Here is a 21,537-nt window from a genome sequence, read left to right on the forward strand (position 1 = left end):
TCTTCGACTGCTTACAATCAGGCTTCCGGTCACACCACTCCACTGAAACTGCCCTAACTAAGGTCACCAATGACCCATTAACCGCCAAGAGCAAGTGACACTACTCTATCCTTCTCCTGGACCTGTCCTCTGCCTTTGACACAGTGGACCATTCCCTTTTGCTTCGGACCCTCTCATCCCTTGGCGTCACAGACTTGGCCCTATCAGGGATCTCGTCATACCTAACTGACTGGACATTCAGCGTCTCCCACTCACACACCACCTCCTCACTTCGCCACCTATCTGTCGGAGTCCCGCAAGGCTCAGTTCTAGGGCCCCTGCTCTTCTCCATTTACACTTTTGGCCTGGGACAGCTCATAGAATCTCACGGTTTTCAGTATCATCTCTATGCTGACGATACACAGATCTACATCTCTGGACCAGATATCACCACCTTACTAACCAGAATCCCTCAATGTCTATCCGCTATTTTATCCTTCTTTTCTGCTAGATTTCTAAAACTTAACATGGACAAAACAGAATTCATTGTCTTTCCCCCATCTCACGCGACTCCCCAAACGAACCTATCCATTACAGTAAACGGCTGAACACTCTCCCCAGTCCCACAAGCTCGCTGTCTCGGGGTAATCCTTGATGCTGATCTCTCCTTCAAACCACATAGCCAAGCCCTTTCCACTTCCTACCGCCTTCAACTCAAAAATATTTCATGGATCCGTACATTCCTAAACCAAGAATCTGCAGAAACCCTAGTCCATGCCCTCATCATCTCCCGCCTCGACTACTGTAACCTCCTGCTCTGTAGCCTCCCCTCTAACACTCACACCCCTCCAATTCTAAATTCAGCTGCTCGACTAATCCACCTGTCCCCCCGCTATTCCACGGCCTCTCCCCTCTGTCAATCCCTTCACTGGCTCCCCATTATCCAGAGACTCCAGTACAAAAGCTTAACCATGACATACAAAGCCATCCACAACCTGTCTCCTCCATACATCTGTGACCTCATCTCCCGGTACTTGTTCATATTTGAGACACAGACTGCAGATAATGCCTCCCAAGTGTGTAAAAGTAGCTTTTGATTTCAGCAATAAGAAACACACTGACTTTTCAACATTTATGATATAAGGAACACATCATAAAGCTGAGACATACAATCACTATCTACATCCACCACTAGGTTTTGCATTCTCTAGAAGAGACAAAAAACGTAAGTTGTCATGTTATCGGAAACCCACTTTTAAATATCAAAATGTTTTAATATGCATAAAAGACTTAGCTGTAGGGTTTGCAGCATGTAAGAGTGCCAAATATTTTGATTACAAACCATAGCATTAACCATATGGTTTCAATTGTTGTCTGATCTATCAGTTACTCAACAAATCTCAAATTTTAGTTTTTTTTGTTCTTCTAGTCTGTATTTGACTTATTTTATGTTAACAACTTTAATCATAAAAATACAATGCTTTGTATCAGTGTCAAGTAATACCAGTATATAAACGCTGCAACAAAGCAAATAAAGCATTAGGTTGCATGGCAAATTTCATAATGCCACCTTCCACTCCTTTACAGGTCATCAACCTCCCATAGGGTCTGACCATGCCCCAACACAAACCACATTAGCTTTTCTGAAACAACCATAAAACTTACGGCAGTTGGGCAATATTGCAGGACCATCTAAGTCAGAAAGACATGGACTACATTCCAAAACTTCTCTGATGATCATTAACACCACAGTACATCAGATCCGGTGAAATGAGATGTGGGGGCACTCTCATTTCCCACATGAAAAAGGAGCAATTTGCAGAGCTTAAAAAAACTCTGTTGGACACTGGAACACTTAGAAATTCCTCCTTGGTTTATCTGAAAGATTTTCTTTTTATTCAGTTTCTAATAACAGACTATATATTTTAATTCCAAATTGAAAGATCTGTTAGCATCCGTTAGAGAAAAACTTAAACATGATTATGAAGGCGCAAGCAAAAGCGACAAATAACTTTATACCAAATGTTAGCTTCACCATACACCTTACTTAGTAGCAGAAAATTATCCCCTGCTCCCTAGAACATGTTAATGGAGTGGTGGTTGATCATGCACATCTCTGCCCCATACAGGGTTAATGAGAGTGCCGCAGACCAGCTTAACTCTGCACTTGACTATCCGATACGGACATCTAGAGTATTAATTTAATAAAGTCCACACTAAAAGGCCAGGGGATGACCTTTTCCGCACTTTCTACGGAGCCCATCAGAGTTGATACATGTATTCGTCACGGAACACCCAACTAATGAACTGCCACGAAACACCACAATCAACGATATTGCCATTAAGTCAATGTCCTATAAACTGTCATAATATGCAGATTATTTGCTTTTATATGTTACATCACCGATAAACTCTGAAAAGTGTGGCTGGGATGGAGATTAAAGAACTTCTGTCTTTTTAAAGTCAATATGCACAAGTTCAAAATGCTAAAAAAAAAACCAAACCAAACCAAAAAAAAACAAAACTTCTAGCCTTTACGGTGTTCATTTTTATTCACATTTAAGTGCTCCCCCAACCACGAGATATGACAGTACATTGCATATAGATCAATAAAATTTACGCAAATACAAATTTACACCTTTAATTTAAGTGATTGTTCCCTTTGAGTAAATTAATGTCCCTGGGTGCAGGTTATTATAAAGAAATAAACCATACTGTACCTCTCTTCCTCAGGACCACCGGAGAGTCTCTGCCGATGTTCCCAGTGTCTGGCATTGGCTGCGGTTTCCTGCGTTATGTGGATAGCCAGTCAGCGACTCTGAAGGGGCGTTCTAGCTCCCCTAGCAGAGCTGCTGAGCACAGGGGGGGGGGGGGAGAGGGTGAGGGTTATCTATATATGAGGCATCAGGATTACTCGCTAATCCCGCCCCCTGCACAGGAGCTCAGCCCCACCCCATCACCACGCATAATCCCGCCCCCCACCCCATCACCACGCATAAGCCCGCCCCCCACCACGCATAATCACGCCCCCCCATCACCACGCACAATCCCGCCCCCCAACCCATCACCACACATAATCCCGCCCCCCACCACCATGCATAATCCCGCCCCCCCATCACCACGCATAATCCCGCCCCCCACCCCATCACCACGCATAATCCCGCCCCCCACCACCATGCATAATCCCGCCCCCCCACCACCACACATAATCCCGCCCCCCAACCCATCACCACACATAATCCCGCCCCCACCCCATCACCACACATAATCCCGCCCCCACCCCATCACCACACAATTCCACCCCCCACCACGCATAATCCCACCCCCACCCCATCACCACGCATAATCCCGCCCCCCCACCCCATCACCACGCATAATTTTTACGTTTACGCTGGTAACCAGGGTAAACATCGGGTTACTAAGCGCGGCCCTGCGCTTAGTAACCCGATGTTTACCCTGGTTACCAGGGGACTTCGGGATCGTTGGTCGCTGGAGAGCTGTCTGTGTGACAGCTCTCCAGCGACCACACAGCGACGCTGCAGCGATCGACATCGTTGTCGTGTCACTGCAGCGTCGTTTTAGTGTGCCGGTACCCTGAGTGTGCCGAGCGTTAGCTGGCTGGAAACAGCTGGTTTCTTTATAATAGCTAGCAGCCAGGAACATTCATTTACTGAATGGGAACAACCCCTTTTAAGGCAAGTTGAAAAAATTCTGAAGCTACGCAATCACAATGAGCTTTTGGTGCCTTTTTGACGCTGCGCTTTTGATGCAGCATCTTAAAGTTCCAGAAAAGTGGATGGGGAATCATAGAAATCTCCTACCCACGTGGCTTTAATTTTATTCAGTGTAAACTGACCTGCGGTGCGTGTTTCAAATTCGCAACATGTCAATTTCTCTTGCAGGTATGCTGAGTTTTGTGTGGATTTTTTCCCATAGATTTGCATTAGATATAGAAAATCAGCAAGAAAAAAAACAAACAAAAAAACAAACAAAAAAAAATAAATGCACGTGTTTTTGCAGAGGAAAGTCATCAAAAACATACGTAATCCGCCCCTAAATGTATCAAGGTCTTGACAAAGCAAAAAAACAGGAAGAATTCAATACAAAAACAGCTTTAACCCCTTAAGCCCCGAGGGTGGTTTGCACGTTAATGACCGGGCCAATTTTTACAATTCTGACCACTGTCCCTTTATGAGGTTATAACTCTAGAACGCTTCAACGGATCCCAGTGATTCTGACACTGTTTTCTCGGGACATATTGTACTTCATGATAGTGGTAAAAATTCTTTGATAGTACCTGCGTTTATTTGTGAAAAAAACGGAAATTTGGCGAAAATTATGAAAATTTCGCAATTTTCCAACTTTGAATTTTTATGCAATTAAATCACAGAGATATGTCACACAAAATACTTAATAAGTAACATTTCCCACATGTCTACTTTACATCAGCACAATTTTGGAACGAACATTTTTTTTGTTAGGGAGTTATAAGGGTTAAAAGTTGACCAGCAATTTCTCATTTTTACAACACCATTTTTTTTTTAGGGACCACATCTCATTTGAAGTGATTTTGAGGGGTCTATATGATAGATAATACCCAAGTGTGACACCATTCTAAAAACTGCACCCCTCAAGGTGCTCAAAACCATATTCAAGAAGTTTATTAACCCTTCTGCTGCTTCACAGGAATTTTTGGAATGTTTAAATAAAAATGAACATTTAACTTTTTCACAAAAAATTTACTTCAGCTCCAATTTGTTTTATTTTACCAAGGGTAACAAGAGAAAATGGACCCCAAAAGTTGTTGTACAATTTGTCCTGAGTACGCTGATACCTCATATGTGGGGGTAAACCACTGTTTGGGCGAATGGGAGAGCTCGGAAGCGAAGGAACGCCTTTTGACTTTTCAATGCAAAATTGACAGGAATTGAGATGGGACACCATGTTGCGTTTGGAGAGCCACTGATGTGCCTAAACATTGAAACCCCCCACAAGTGACACCATTTTGGAAAGTAGACCCCCTAAGGAACTCATCTAGATGTGTTGTGACAGCTTTGAACCCCCAAGTGTTTCACTACAGTTTGTAACGCAGAGCCTTGAAAATAAAAAATCTTTTTTTTCCCCACAAAAAATATTTTTTAGCCCCCAGTTTTGTATTTTCCCAAGGGTAACAGGAGAAATTGGATCCCAAAAGTTGTTGTCCTATTTGTCCTGAGTACGCTGATACCCCATATGTTGGGGTAAACCCCTGTTTGGGCACACGGGAGAGCTCGGAAGGGAAGGAGCACTGTATTACTTTTTCAACGCAGAATTGGCTGGAATTGAGATCAGACGCCATGTCGCGTTTGGAGAGCCCCTGATGTGCCTAAACAGTGGAAACCCCTCAATTATAACTGAAACACTAATCCAAACACACCCAACCCTAATTCCAACAGTAACCCTAACCACACCTCTAACCCTGACACACCCCTAACCCTAATCCCAACCCTATTCTCAACTGTAAATGTAATCTAAACCCTAACCGTAACTTTAGCCCCAACCCTAACCCTAACTTTAGCCCCAACCCTAACCCTAGCCCTAACCCTAATGGGAAAATGGAAATAAATACTTTTTTTAATTTTTCCCTAACTAAGGGGGTGATGAAGGGGGGTTTGATTTACTTTTATAGTGGGTTTTTTAGCGGATTTTTATGATTGGCAGCCGTCACACACTGAAAGACGCTTTTCATTGCAAAAAATATTTTTTGCGTTACCACATTTTGAGAGCTATAATTTTTCCATATTTTGGTCCACAGAGTCATGTGAGGTCTTGTTTTTTGCGGGACGAGTTGACGTTTTTATTGGTAACATTTTCGGGCACGTGACATTTTTAGATCGCTTTTTATTACGATTTTTGTGAGGTAGAATGACCAAAAACCAGCTATTCATGAATTTCTTTTGGGGGAGGCGTTTATACCGTTCCGCGTTTGGTAAAATTGATAAAGCAGTTTTATTCTTCGGGTCAGTACGATTACAGCGATACCTCATTTAAATCATTTTTTTATGTTTTGGCGCTTTTATACAATAAAAACTATTTTATAGAAAAAAATAATTATTTTTGCATCGCATTATTCTCAGGACTATAACCTTTTTATTTTTTCGCTGATGATGCTGTATGGCGGCTCATTTTTTGCGGGACAAGATGACGTTTTCAGCGGTACCATGGTTATTTATATCTGTCTTTTTGATCGCGTGTTATTCCACTTTTTGTTCGGCGGTATGATAAAGCGTTGTTTTTTGCCTCTTTTTTTTTTCTTCTTCTTACGGTGTTTACTGAAGGGGTTAACTAGTGGGCCAGTTTTATAGGTCGGGTCGTTACGGACGCGGCGATACTAAATATGTGTACTATTGTTTTTTTTTTATTATTTAGATAAAGAAATGTATTTATGGGAATAATATTTTTTTTTTTTTTCATTATTTAGGAACAATACAGATCGGTGATCTGCCAGTTTGCACAGCACTCTGACAGATCACCGATCTGTCAAACAGCGCTGCAGCGTTACCAAGTGCCTGCTCTGAGCAGGCACTTGGTAAGCCACCTCCCTCCCTGCAGGACCCGGATCCGCAGCCATCTTGGATCCGAGTCCAGCAAGGAGGAAGGAGGTAGGAGACCCCCGGAGCAACGCGATCACATCGTGTTGCTGCGGGGGGCTCAGGGAAGCCCGCAGGGAGCCCCCTCCCTGCGCGATGCTTCCCTATACCGCCGGCACATCGCGATCATGTTTGATCGCGGTGTGCCGGGGGTTAATGTGGCGGGGGCGGTCCGTGACCGCTCCTGGCACATAGTGCCGGATGTCAGCTGCGATAGGCAGCTGACACCCGGCCGCGCTCCCCCCGTGAGTGCGGCCGATCGCCTATGACGTACTATACCGTCGGTGGGAATTAAAGCCCACCCCACCTCGACGGTATAGTACGTCATATGGGATTAAGGGGTTAAAGCATGACACCAAAAAGACAAAAAAAAAACGCAATAAAAAAGCATGTTAAAAAAGTAATGAAAAAAATGCAAGTTAATTAAAATAGATGCAGAAATTTACAGCAAAATCTCACATTGAGAACGCAGCCTTATGGTAGAAATCCTTTTACATAATCGTAATTTGGTAGGATGGCGGCTACTAGGATGGACAATCTCCCAGGAATACCAATTTTTTTCCCAGCAAATCATCCCACTCTCAATCCAACTTAAGTTCTATTCCAAATTGAATTCACCTTAGATCTTTAGTTAAGTCTCACAGGCTTTGACTGAGCATCCATTAGTTACAACCTCCAATCCAAATGAAGGCGCTAGCCTCCCAGACTTTAAAAAGCATCATCAAGCTGCCATTTGCACCTGCGTCTAAGATTTCAGATCAAAAACTAATATGCCTTTCCAAAATCCCAGCTTTTTTACTATGCATCCTATTGCCCTAGCATGGTTGCGCCTCTCTCACAGACCTATATTAGCAGATTTGCTATATTTTACCAGTACACACCTCTGATGTGGTGGGACTGCTTCTTTTCTAACACAGGGCTAAGCTCTATCCTGGAGTCTTTCACCCCATTTGTATCTGGTGGGCCTGTCCTCCAATTAATGAATCTTGGAAGTCAGTCTTTGTTCTTTATAACCTTGTCCGTTCCAATTCTGTACACATCCTCTCCAAAGATTGCTCAACTCGCCAATACCTAGATATTTAAAACATGCCAAAATCCAAAATGGGGCTTCCAAGACACTTTAGTACTGCAGCCCATTGCCTAATTTCCCAACACTCTCTCTCTAAAATTTAGTTTATGGAATATTTAGTTATTAAAGGCAGAATACCATAGTTCTTATGATCAGTTTTCCAATACTTAATTCCCTTGGTCCTCGTTTCGCGACTTGCCACATATCAAGCTTGGTTGGCAACTCCTTGGTGGGTGTTATCGGAAAATCTAACATTCATACTTGGGCTCACAAAATAGTATATGGGGGTGTCATAGAAAATATTAAAATCTCTCATGACCCTAGCGAGGGGGGCCTTCACCCGACTCATGCAGATTTACAGTAAGGAAACAAATAACCGAGTCTCAGTCTCTTAGAAATGGACTAGTAAGATGGACATGAAGTAGGAAACTAGGTAATGTTGTGCAGTAACAATCTTAAGATGCAGGAAGCTCCTTTCTGAAGTGGGTTTGCCGGATTTTGGCGGAAGGAAGCAAGGAAGGAAGGAAGGAAGGAAGAATAATATTCTGAGATTGGTGAAATTCAGATACCACCTTCGGGAGGAAGGACGGATCAAGACGGAGGATTATAGTGGTCTGTAATCAATAAATAGGGTTCTCTTACTGATAAAGCTTGCAGCTCCCCCACCCGTCTTGCTGTGGTTATCGCTACAAGAAAAACAGCTTTGTATGACAGGAATTGAGGAGTACATGATGAAAGGGGCTTGAACGGTGTTTGTGTGAGTCCTTTGAGAACTAAATTTAAGTACCATGAAGATACAATGGGTTGTTTTATGGGTTGTGATCCGAGAGCTGAAACCATGAATCTTCTGATCCAACGGTGATTCGCCAAATCCTGGTCAAAAACAGCACGGAGGGCGGAGACCTGAACCTCAGACTGCTGAGTCTAAGGCCTAATTCCAGCCTAATCTAATTAAATCTAATATTTGCAAGATATTTGGATGAAAAGGATCTGGGCTATTAGGAAGACAAAGATGAATTATTTTTCCACACCTTGCTATAAACTGCGTTCGTAACAGGCTTCTTGGATCTTTGCACGGTAGAGATTACCACATCTGATAGCCCTCTAGCACTCACGACCTGGGCCTCAGTAACCAGGCTTCTAGGTTCAATTTTAGGGGGTTTTGATGTTGAAGGGGCCCCTGAAGGAGAAGATCGGCATCTATTGGCAGGAGGACTGGTCCATCTGTCTGTAGCTCGATAATGAGATTGAACCAGCTTCTTTTTGGCCATACTGGAGCCACTAGTATAGTCAGAACCTGATCCTCACGGATTTTCCGAAGGGTTTTCGCCAGTATTGGAATTGGCGGGAAGGCGTAGGCCAATTGGAAATTCCATGGCTGGGCTAGGGCATCCACTCCTCTGCAATTGTCCCTGGGGTTCCGGGAAAAAAAGGTTTGGACCTGCGCATTTTTGTTTGAGGCAAACAAATCGATCTCTTGCAGACCCAATCTGTCTACCAACATGTTGAAGACTCTTTTGTTCAAGCTCCACTCTCCTGGTTGAATGTCCTGGCGACTCAGGAAATCCACCAGTAGGTTGAAAGACCCCTTTAAATGGACAGCTGTCAGAGAGAAGGTGCTTTTCGGCCCAATAGAAAATTTGGTTCGATATGCTCCTTCGGCTGTTGAATTTTGAGCTCCCCTGATGTCTGAGGTGAGCAACCGTAGTAGTGTTGTCCGAATAAACTTTGACGTGACTTCCTGATACTAGGCTGCTTGCAGCCAGAAGGACTTCTTCCACTGCTTTCAGCTCCCTAAAGTTGGATGACTTAGATCTTGTTGCCCGATTCCAGTGCCCCTGGAAAGGAGTATGGGATATCACAGCCCCCCAGCCTCGTTTGCTGGCATCGGTAGTAATCGTCACCAGGGGAGAATGTGACCAACTCACACCCTTACGTATATTTTTGGGGTTTAACCACCACGCTAGGGATGCTTTCACACGCCCAGGTGTGTGCAATCTTTTGTTCAAAGAGCCCGGATGCCCGTCCCAGTTTGTGAGGATGTGGGCTTGAAGTATTCTGGAATGTGCCTGTGCCCAGGACACTGACTGAATGGAGCCTAGGACCGACATGCCATTTCGAAGAATTGGGGATCTCTCTTCTCTGAAGTCTGCAATTTTTCCTGATCACAGCCTGGCGATGATCCTCCGGGAGAAAGGATTTTTGTTTTACAGAGTCTGGCGTATAGCAAATGTGGTGCCAATATTCAAAAAGGGGACAAAAACTGAACTCGGAAATTATAGGCCAGTAAGCTTAACCTCTACTGTGGGTAAAATCCTGGAGGGCATTCTAAGGGATGCTATACTGGAGTATCTGAAGAGTAATAACCTCATTACCCAGTATCAGCACGGGTTTACTAGGGACCGTTCATGTCAGACTAATTTGATCAGTTTCTATGAAGAGGTAAGTTCCGGATTGGACCAAGGGAACCCAGTGGATGTAGTGTATATGGACTTTTCAAAAGCTTTTGATACGGTGCCACACAAAAGGTTGATACATAAAATGAGAATAATGGGGATAGGGGAAAATATGTGCAAGTGGGTTGAGAGCTGGCTCAGTGATAGGAAACAAAGGGTGGTTATTAATGGAGCACACTCGGACTGGGTCGCGGTTAGCAGTGGGGTACCACAGGGGTCAGTATTGGGCCCTCTTTTTAGCATATTTATTAATGACCTTGTAGGGGGCATTCAGAGTAGAATTTCAATATTTGCAGATGACACTGAACTCTGCAGGGTAATCAATACAGGAGGAGGACAATTTTATATTACAGGATGATTTATGTAAACTAGAAGCTTAGGCTGATAAATGGCAAATGAGCTTTAATGGGGATAAATGTAAGGTCATGCACTTGGGTAGAAGTAATAAGATGTATAATTATGTGCTTAATTCTAAATCTCTGGGCAAAACCGTCAATGAAAAAGACCTGGGTGGATGACAAACTCATTCAGTGGCCAGTGTCAGGCAGCTGCTACAAAGGCAGATAAAATAATGGGATGCATTAAAAGAGGCATAGATGCTCATGAGGAGAATATAATTTTACCTCTATACAAGTCACTAGTTCGACCACACTTAGAATACTGTGCACAGTTCTGGTCTCCGGTGTATAAGAAAGACATAGCTGAACTAGAGCGGGTGCAGAGAAGAGCGACCAAGGTTATTAGAGGACTGGGGGTCTGCAATACCAAGATAGGTTATTACACTTGGGGCTATTTAGTTTGGAAAAACGAAGACTAAGGGGTGATCTTATTTTAATGTATAAATATATGAGGGGACAGTACAAAGACCTTTCTGATGATCTTTTTAATCATAGACCTGAAAGCGGGACAAGGGGGCATCCTCTGCGTTTGGAGGAAAAAAGGTTTAAGCATAATAACAGACGCGGATTCTTTACTGTAAGAGCAGTGAGACTATGGAACTCTCTGCCGTATGATGTTGTAATGAGTGATTCATCACTTAAATTTAAGAGGGGACTGGATACCTTTCTGGAAAAGTATAATGTTACAGGGTATATACACTAGATTCCTTGATAGGGCGTTGATCCAGGGAACTAGTCTGATTGCCGTATGTGGAGTCGGGAAGGAATTTTTTTTCCCCAATGTGGAGCTTACTCTTTGCCACATGGGTTTTTTTTTGCCTTCCTCTGGATCAACATGTTAGGGCATGTTAGGTTAGGCTATGGGTTGAACTAGATGGACTTATAGTCTTCCTTCAACCTTAATAACTATGTAACTATGAGTCTAAGAGGACTCCCAGAAACTTCCTTGATTTGGAAGGTTGAAGCTGGATTTTTTTTAGATTTGGGAGCCACCCAAGGGTTCTGAGAATGTCGAGAGTCTTTGAAACATGATCGCTGAGAGTCTGGGCCGAGGGAGCCATCATAAGCAGCTCGTCCAGGTAAGGAACAATGCAGACTCCCTGTCTCTGGATATAAGATACCGCCTCTGCCATTATCCTGGAGAATACTCTCGGCGCTGAAGAAAGGAAGTACATTGAATTGGAAGTGTCTCACTTGCTGGTTGTACTGTATTGCACATCCAAGATACTTCCTGTGCCAGGGGTGAATCGGCACATGGAAATACGCATCTTTTAGGTCGATGGTTGCCATAAAGTAATGCGGACCTATCAGGGGAATAGCAGATTTCACTGACTCCATTTTGAATCTTCGGTATTGAATATGAAAATTAAGGTCTTTCAGATTTATTATAACTCGTGCATCCCCCGATGATTTTTTTTTTTTTTTTACCAGGAAGAGACGAGAGTAATGACCCAACCCCCATTCTTTGGGGGGGGGAGGGACCACCGGGGAGATTACATTTGATTTTAAGAGATCTCCAAGGCCTGTCATCATCAATGTATGCGCTCCCTGTGACATTGGGGAGGTTATCTTCAGACTCCGAGGGGGGGAAAGATGTGAATTCTATCAGGAGGCCCTCCCGAATGACATTGAGGACCCACTGACAAGTGGTGATGGCCCGCCATTAATGAATAAAATTTGCGAGCCACTCCCCCCACCGGGATTGAGTCATTTTTTGTCCTGCTGGGGAATAAGGATATTTTTCCCCCTTGCCCTTGGCATAGCTCCATCTCTCGGTTTTCCCCTTACCTCTTGTTTGGGAGGTATTAGATTAGAGGGCACAAAAAAAGTTTTTTGATAGATAAAAGGCCCTATCTGTGGCCTTTTCCAGAATTTCATCTAAAGCAGGAGCAAAAAGATAATCGCCCTTAAAGAGCATAACTTAATTTTTGAAGTTACGTCACCGCTCCGCAACTTGAGCCAGAGGGCTCTTCGGGCAGAATTCGACTGGACTAAGGCTCTGGCCACTATTCTAATCGACTCCATAGAAGCGTCAGCCAGATAATCCGAAGCCTTTTGGAGTATGGGAAGAGAGTCTAATAGTTCCCCTCTCGATGTACCCTGGGAGATATGCTTTTCCAGCTCATCCATCCAACGGGAGAGAGCTCTGGCGACACAGGTGGCAGCAATATTAGATTTTAACCCCGAGGTGGATGTTTCCCATTACTTTTTCAATAGGCTCTCCATTTTTCTATCCAACGGATCTCTCAGCTGAGAGGAGTCCTCAAAGGGGAGCAAAGTTTTTTTTTTCTACTCTTGCCACCTGTATATTTACTTTAGGTATATCCCATGAAAGAGAACCCGATTCTAAGGGAAAACTGTGATTCATTTCAGAGGGAGTGGTTAGGCGTTTCTCTGGGAGCTCCCACTCCTGAGATATTAAATCTAGAATGTTCCTATGCACCGGGAACCCCAAATGTCTCTCAGATTTCAATCCTCCAAACATTTCATCCTGTATGGATTGAAGGACAGATTACTCCTGTAACCCAATTGTGTTACGTACAGCCATTACTAACTCCTCAATATAATCAGAAGAGAAAAGATACTTTCTTGCCTCCGAAAATTTAGACGCAAAAGATTCACCCCATTTCTCCGAAGAAGAGGAATATGAGTGATCAGACTCAGAGCAAGAATCTTCAATTTGTATCTTCTTTTTTTAAGAAGAAGAAGGAGATGGACCTGGCAGTGGAGGAGGATTGAAGGCGGCTAGAGAGGACTGCACTTCATGCTTAACCAGGGTACGGATTTCGTCGAGGAGGGAGGGCTGTTATGCTCTGACCACTTTATCCGTGCACCCCTGACAGTTTTTCCTCCCATAGAGAGGGAAGCTTCAGGTTGCATATTTTGAAGACTTTTTGGCCTTTGACTTTCTGGGCAGACTTATCCCTGAAATAAGAGAGAGCGGTGTAAAAAGGGGGCCCCTTATTACCTCTGGCCTTGGACCCACCCCGCGACAAACTTACTGGACCTGGGGCAGCGCTGGGCTCAGCTGATGCAGGGCAGGAAGCACCATCCATACTGACAGGGATCAGTCTTACCTGGAGGTGTCTTCAGGCAGGTTTATATAGAAATAAACCCTGCCCCCAGCGCAGAAGAAACGATTCCCCTCCTGCTCCCCGAGTCCGGGGGCAGGCCTCCACGTGGAATGGCATGCTCTCCGCAGTGTCCGAAGGTCCGGGGGCCGCAGGAGGCCGAGAATCCGGAAGTGGATGCGTTCCATGCAGTGGAACGCAGGACCAGAAGTGACGCACGCGCAGCGATGAAGTCACTTCCGGGACGCCGAACATCGCTGCGGAGTGAGGAGGAAAGCCGGTGAACTCAAGGAGGCCACAGCTGGGGATCACTGGCCCGCTTTACCTCCCCTGGAGGCACGGGTGGGCCAGGAAAGGTCCCTAATCATGAGGAGACAGGAGCAGCATAAATTGTTAGAAGGCAGAGCCCACGACCACCACTGCCCAGCAGGAAAAACCAGGTACACTGCAGTCGCCGGCCACACAGCATACGAAAAACCTCTCCATGCCCCATGGTGGACAGGAAAGACACTGGCTAATAAGAGGTAGGAGGGGCCTCTTGTGCTTCCTGTCCCCCATTAGGGAATGGAGACATCCTCCTATGCTGTCGTGGAAGGTGACTAGAGAAATAATGAATATTGGAGTTTGTATAGATCTGATAGGGATGGGACATAGATTTCCAGCTTCATGATGAATCAGGGAAGATGATGCATGTTTTTTCATAACCACAACTCCTGCCTATAAGTCACAATTCTGTAGTGGGCTGATAACAGACAACAGCCATGTCATGCTTGGTCTCTGGATAACCATTAAATCCAAATAAAAAAGTTGGCCGCGATCTCCAACTTCTGCGCTCATCAGGAGTGAAGTTATTGTATAAGTGGGAATTACATAAAATCCTGAAGGGCTGAGGACATCTCATAACACGGTCCACATGAGGTCATCACAGGCCTGTATGTGGCTGTAACTCAGGTGCTGATAAAAGATCAAGACAAATTAGGATCCGTGTTCATGTAGAGATGCATATCAGTGCATGCATGATTATTGTTCACTGGATGCTTTCCAATCGAAGCGCTCTCCTTTGCTGGGCCGAAGCATATCTGTTATCAGCGCAGTAAGTTTCTTTTGTTTTAACAGTTTAATTTTATGTAACTGTATATGCTGCATTGCTGTTTTGTCCCCTTTGTAAAATCTTTTGTATATTTATTTTTTTCTAAACACTCCTTTATTTTGGATTAAATATAAAACTTAATCATTCTGTAACCCAAACCCTGAAGCCATACGCTACCAGAACCAGGCCTCCAGTTAGCCTGTATAAAAAATCGACTGGCGGTTGCAACAGGTACTCTTGGGTTATTGTAGAGCTAGCAGTGATCGTACTGGGGGTATCTACACATATTCCATGACTTGGAATTGGAGGTGTAAATAGCATACGCTAACTGTTGGTTTCCCGAAAACCAGTCTATTCGTGGAAACAGCCTCTAGTCTCCTCCGTTAGTCATCGGTCAATTGTGTAATTGTCCGGACGATAGGGGCAGCAGATGGCCGTTTGCTCCAAATATAACAGTGGGTGGATCTGCATGATCTCCCAGGCTGCGATCTTTGACAAAGTGGTGGCAGTGGTGGGATTCTGCATGGTCTCTCCAGTGTCCACTCTTTGACAGGGGGTAACAATCCATCCCACCCATCCTCCCCCCCCCCCCCCCCCCATCTCTAAATTTTTTTCCTATCAAGATATAGTGCTCCATGTCTGGATTGATAAAATCATGGTATACTCCTTGTCAATGATGCCTTATTATCATAGATAATAGAGGTTGTCCACTACTTGAGAACCCTAGCTTAACCAATTCAAGACCTCAATTTAAAAGAGAATGGATACTCCCCTCCCAATGTTTGTGCTGCTGTTCCCAGAATGTGACTTGTAGAACCACGTACAGACTGCAGCCAAAGAGTGACCACTGACTGTCCTGACGAACTATTGATGAACTGCAGTCAGTCTTCCGCTCTGATAAAATAGTAAAACACCTCAAATTACCTTTACAGACTTCCATATATTTTACATTTTGTTTTTGATCGTTGGGCAATTGTTTATGAAAGAACTGCACTGGTTCATAACAATATGCACAAATATCTGATTTATTAAAGATCACCTTATCGCTGTCAGAATTTTCTGCTTCGGATGAAGAAACACTATCAGGATCCATTTCACTTGAAGATTGCTGGGGAGGCTGTAAAAAAAAAAAAGTAAAAGAAATAAAATAGAAAAAAATAGATTAAAAAAAAAAAAAGAAAAAAAAAAGGATTATGCTCCAGAACAGCGACATTGTCTATACTCAGGATTTTGCACACATTCATCATTTTGGGAGGAATTAAGGCCATGATTCAAAGGCTTTTTACCTGAACTCTAGCAGAAAAATAGTTTGAAAAGTTGCACATTTTCAGACTACTTTAAGTTGAGCAAAAGGTTTGTGATATTTTTCCAAGCCTGAAAACTCTGCCTGCATTATGAAAAGTTGGTGGAGCTTACCTAGAAGAGGATGTGCATGAGTGCAGCCAACAAATTCCTCATCATTAACTTGACAAGAGGCACAAGTTATGACACAAATGTACACTGACTGGAATAAATCTCGAGGTGGCGCACGACAGCTAAAAACTTCACCAGAACTTGGGTCCAAGCCTCTTAATGAATTTGATGCATCTTCTACCATCGCACCTTTTATCAATACTAGTCTTTATTAGGGATGGGCAGATCCGTGGACTTTCAGGTTCAAACTTTTTTTTTTTTTTTACTAAAGCTTTGTTTGGGTACCTGAACTTGATCTCGAATAGCAGGCTGATCCCAAGTGGTCCTCGGTGTGACAGCGTGGGAAACAGTGTGACCGGCAGTAACAGCCGCTGGGTATCGCAGACTGCTTTGGGTTCCCATGCTGTCACAATAACAGCGTGTGAGCCAGCATTTGTGACCGGCTATGACAAGGTTAACTACTCCTACTCCTTTCATCATCGTGCACCTGGTCTCGCTGATGGCAGTGAGAGCAGGCGACACTGATGAGAGTAGTAATCAACCGATGCCTGCACATAGCGGTAGCTTTACTGCTATCCACAGATGTTGGAGACCAAGAAGTTGAACGTGGATTACTTTGTGGGATAATTTTATTAATAAATTTGTCAACGAGGGCTAGTCTGAGGGAGTCTTTATTCATATTAAGGTAGGTGTGTTTATTTTTACTACTGAGTTAGTAATGGGTGTGTGACTGACACTCCTCCATTGCCAACCCCCCAAACAACCCCAAAAGCCACCACACCAGGGCAAAATCGGGAAGAGCTAAGGCTAAATGCCAGAATATCCAAGAACCAAAAAGAAAAACAGTAGAGCAGCACAGCTTGGGCACAAGGGGGAAAGAACAGGGTGCGTCCTGAGACAGCAGAAATCCTGACCGCTGATCACGGGTGCTCGCATGAAGCATGGGTATGTAACAAATCCTTTCATAGAAAAAATGCGGCAGCACTCATCGATCCTGGAGTGAGGAAAGTCTTTATTGAGACATGTAACACAGCATCTTCATGGCTCGGGGGATGTGCAGTGACAGCAGGAATGTGCAGGGGTCGACGACGGCCGTTTCACGCTGTATCTAGCGCTTCTACGGGTCCATTATGCCAGAATATGATGTGCCACTTTTGGGGTGGCTGCAGGCTGATATTTGTAGGTTAGGAATGGCTCAATAAGCAAGGCCAGTCCCAGATTATTAAATAAACCCACAGCCGTCTGCTTTCCCTTAGCTAGTTATTAAAAAAAACAAAAAAAAAAAAAAACAGCTATTCGGACTATTTTCCTTCTTTTTTTTTTCAATTACTACTAAAAGTATTTTTCTTTTGAGAAATAAATGACATGTTTTTATAACCAGCTAAGGCAAAGCAGACAGCTGGGGGCTGATATTAGGCTGAGAGGGAGCAAATATCCACTGTCCTTCCCAGCTATTAATATCAGCCCCTAGATGTCTGCTTTGCCTTAGCTGGTTATTAACCCCTTCACGACCCAGCCTATTTTGACCTTAAAGACCTTGCCATTTTTTGCAATTCTGACCAGTGTCCCTTTATGAGGTAATAACTCAGGAACGCTTCAACGGATCCTAGCGGTTCCGAGACTGTTTTTTCGTGACATATTGGGCTTCATGTTAGTGGTAAATTTAGGTCAATAAATTCTGCGTTTGTGATAAAAACGGAAGTTTGGCAAAAATTTTGAAAATTTCACATTTTGAATTTTTATTCTGTTAAACCAGAGAGTTATGTAACACAAAATAGTTAATAAATAACATTTCCCACATGTATACTTTACATCAGCACAATTTTGGAAACAAAATTATTTTTTGCTAGGAAGTTATAAGGGTTAAAATTTGACCAGCGATTTCTCATTTTTACAACGAAATTTACAAAACCATTTTTTTTAGTTTGAGGGGTCTATATGGCTGAAAATACCCAAAAGTGACACCATTCTAAAAACTGCACCCCTCAAGGTACTCAAAACCACATTCAAGAAGTTTATTAACCCTTCAGGTGCTTCACAGCAGCAGAAGCAACATGGAAGGAAAAAATGAACATTTAACTTTTTAGTCGCAAAAATTATCTTTTAGCAACAATTTTTTTATTTTCCCAATGGTAAAAGGAGAAACTGAACCACGAAAGTTGTTGTCCAATTTGCCCTGAGTACGCTGATACCTCATATGTGGGGGTAAACCACTGTTTGGGCGCACGGCAGGGCTTGGAAGGGAAGGAGCGCCATTTGACTTTTTGAATGAAAAATTGGCTCCACTCTTTAGCGGACACCATGTCACGTCTGGAGAGCCCCCGTGTGCCTAAAAATTGGAGATCCCCCAGAAATGACCCCATTTTGGAAACTAGACCCCCCAAGGAACTTATCTAGATGCATATTGAGCACTTTAAACCCCCAGGTGCTTCACAGAAGTTTATAACGCAGAGCCATGAAAATAAAAAATAAGTTTTCTTTCATCAAAAATGATTTTTTAGCCTGGAATTTCCTATTTTGCCAAGGGTAATAGGAGAAATTGGACCCCAAATGTTGTTGTCCAGTTTGTCCTGAGTACGCCGATACCCCATATGTGGGGGTAAACCACTGTTTGGGCGCACGGCAGGGCTCGGAAGGGAAGGTACGCCATTTGGCTTTTTAAATGGAAAATTAGCTCCAATCATTAGCGGACACCATGTCACGTTTGGAGAGCCCCTGTGTGCCTAAACATTGGAGATCCCCCAGAAATGACCCCATTTTGGAAACTAGACCCCCAAAGGAACTAATCTAGATGTGTGGTGAGCACTTTGAACCTCCAAGTGCTTCATAGAAGTTTATAATGCAGAACCGTGAAAAGCATTAAGCTACTTACTGGTAGCGGCATTTCTCGGAGGCCCATGACAGCACGACGAGAGAGGGGATCCGCCCATTAGGAACAGGAAACCTACAGATACAAAAGGGCGGTACCTCTCCCTTGCCTCAGTTGTATTTCAGAGTCTTGAGAGGACTACCGCGGTTAGTGGCACAAAAAATATACACTATATACAGATTATATACAAAATTTCAGCCATATATTTGGAACTGGGTATCATATGTGAGATATATACATCTATAGGAAGTGCAACCCCCACGTGAATAGGGAGGGAACTAAGGGTGCGGTCATGGGCCTCCGAGAAATGCAGCTACCAGTAAGTAGCTTAATGCTTTACTCGGACTCCCATGACAGCACGACGAGAGAATTACAGAGATGTAAGGTACCTTAGGGAGGGATTATGGCTTGTAGCACCCTTAACCCGAATGTGAGATCAGAGGAAGCCCCTAAATCCAACCTATAGCGTTTAAAGAAGGTGGACGGGGATGACCATGTGGCCGCCTTACATATCTGGTCGATTGATACTCCAGATTTTTCCGCCCAGGATGTAGCCATGGCCCTGGTGGAATGCGCCCTCAGATTCTGCGGAGCCGGACCCCCACCTGCAGTATAAGCCAAAGAGATAGCCTCCCTAATCCACTTTGCTAGCGTGTACTTTGATACCCTGAGTCCCTTTCTAGGATTTTGGAAAGATAAAAATAATGCATCATCTTTCTTCCATGTGTCAGTAACAGATGTATTCTAGCAGGCATCTCCTAACGTCTAATGTATGGAGTAGTTCTTCCTTAGGGTTAGCAGGATTGGGGAGGAAGGATGGTAAAATTATCTCTTGTGACCTGTGAAACCGTGATGATACTTTTGGTAAATAGGCTGGGTCCGGTCTGAGGATTACTCTGTCTGGTAGAAACTCTGTATAAGGGGAAACCCTGGAGAGAGCTTGTATGTCTCCTACTCTACGGGCAGATGTAATTGCTACCAGAAATGCTGTCTTAAGGGATAAGGCCTTAATTGAAGCTGATTGTAAAGGTTCAAACGGCTCTTTAGTCAATGCTGATAGGACTAAGTTGAGATCCCAAGGCATAGATCTATCTTTATGTATGGGTCTAGACCTACTAGATGCTTTAATGAACCTTGAGATCCAGTAATTATTGGCGATGTTACAGGAGAATAGAGCCCCTAGGGCCGAGACCTGTACCTTTAGAGTACTAGTGGATAGACCTAACTCTAAGCCTTTTTGCAGGAATTCTAAGATTTGTTTTATAGGAATTCCTTCTTCTAAATTGAAATCAGAAGAGGCCAGAAACTTTCGCCAGGTCCTAGCGTAGATTGTTGTGGTTATTTGCTTCCTACTTTTCATAAGGGTTTCAATTAAACTCGGGGAGAACCCCTTGTTTTTCAGTAACGCCCTTTCAAAATCCATGCCGTTAAATGAAGGTTCTTTACTTGCGGATGACTGATCGGACCCTGGTAGAGCAAATCCGGAATCTCCGGAAGCACCCAGGGATCCTCCACTGACATTATCCTGAGCCAAGTGAACCAGGCCCTTCTGGGCCAGAATGGGGCAATCAATATAACTCTGGCTCGATCTTCTCTTATCTTCCTGACTACTAAGGGTAACAGGTATAGTGGAGGAAATGCATACGCCAGCTGAAAATCCCAATTGATCAGAAAGGCGTCTACCGCCAGAGGATTCTCCCTGGGATTTAGGGAACAGAATTTAGTTGTCTTCCGGTTGTCCCTGGTAGCAAATAAATCTACTTCTGGATGTCCCCATTTGTGGACAATCTGATCGAACACGCAATTGTTTAGGGACCACTCCCCTTGCCTCAAGGTGTTGTGGCTTAGAAAGTCCGCTTTGACGTTTTCTTTTCCTCTTATGTGTAGAGCGGTTAGGGATAAGAAGTGATTTTCCGCTGTCTGGAACAGACGATCCGCCACTCTCATCAGTGACTCAGAATGAGTTCCACCCTGATGATTTATGTATGCGACCGCCACCTGGTTGTCCGATAGGATCTTGACATGATGACCCTGCAGATATATGAGGAATTTTTTCACTGAAAGCTCTACTGCCATTAACTCTTTCTGGTTGGAGGAGGCTGATGTTAGGGGAGGGGGCCATAGACCCTGAACCATCATGTCATCCATGTGTGCTCCCCAACCCGAAGGGCTAGCATCTGTTGTTACAACACGTGTTATCTGTGACACCCAGGGAACTCCCGCCGATAAGTTTTCACTGACTAGCCACCACCTAAGAGATGTGAGTGCTTTTGGACCTAAGGTAATCTGATTCTGCAGGGACCCCTGTAAGATTCTGTCATTAACCAGCACCTCGGATTGTAACAGTCTGGTGTGGAATTGGGCCCAACGGACAGCGGGAATGCAAGAGGTTAGGGAACCCAATAGTGACATAGCCTGTCTAAGGGTCATGGATGGTTTGTCAATTGCCTTAGACACCTGTTGCTGGATATGTAATAATTTGTCGGGTGGAAGACAACACTGTTGGGATTCTGAGTTTAATAACAGTCCTAAGAATCTTTGTATTTTTTGAGGCTGTAAACGA

At 43.9% G+C, this 21,537-nt stretch overlaps 1 protein-coding gene across 2 annotated transcripts in view; it reads right to left on the bottom strand.

The window, feature by feature from the left end:
* The window catches only part of HDGFL2 (HDGF like 2), a 97,376-nt gene that overhangs the window by 49,210 nt on the left and 26,629 nt on the right, over window positions 1-21,537 (bottom strand). For both annotated transcript variants that reach the window (XM_069741758.1, XM_069741748.1), the window contains exon 5: window positions 15,732-15,809. In XM_069741758.1, coding sequence (XP_069597859.1) covers window positions 15,732-15,809 — 78 coding nt within the window. The remainder of the gene's footprint in view (window positions 1-15,731; window positions 15,810-21,537) is intronic.

This window comes from Ranitomeya imitator, chromosome 1 (assembly GCF_032444005.1).
Source record: "Ranitomeya imitator isolate aRanImi1 chromosome 1, aRanImi1.pri, whole genome shotgun sequence".
In the NCBI taxonomy this organism is placed as follows: Eukaryota; Metazoa; Chordata; class Amphibia; order Anura; family Dendrobatidae; genus Ranitomeya; species Ranitomeya imitator.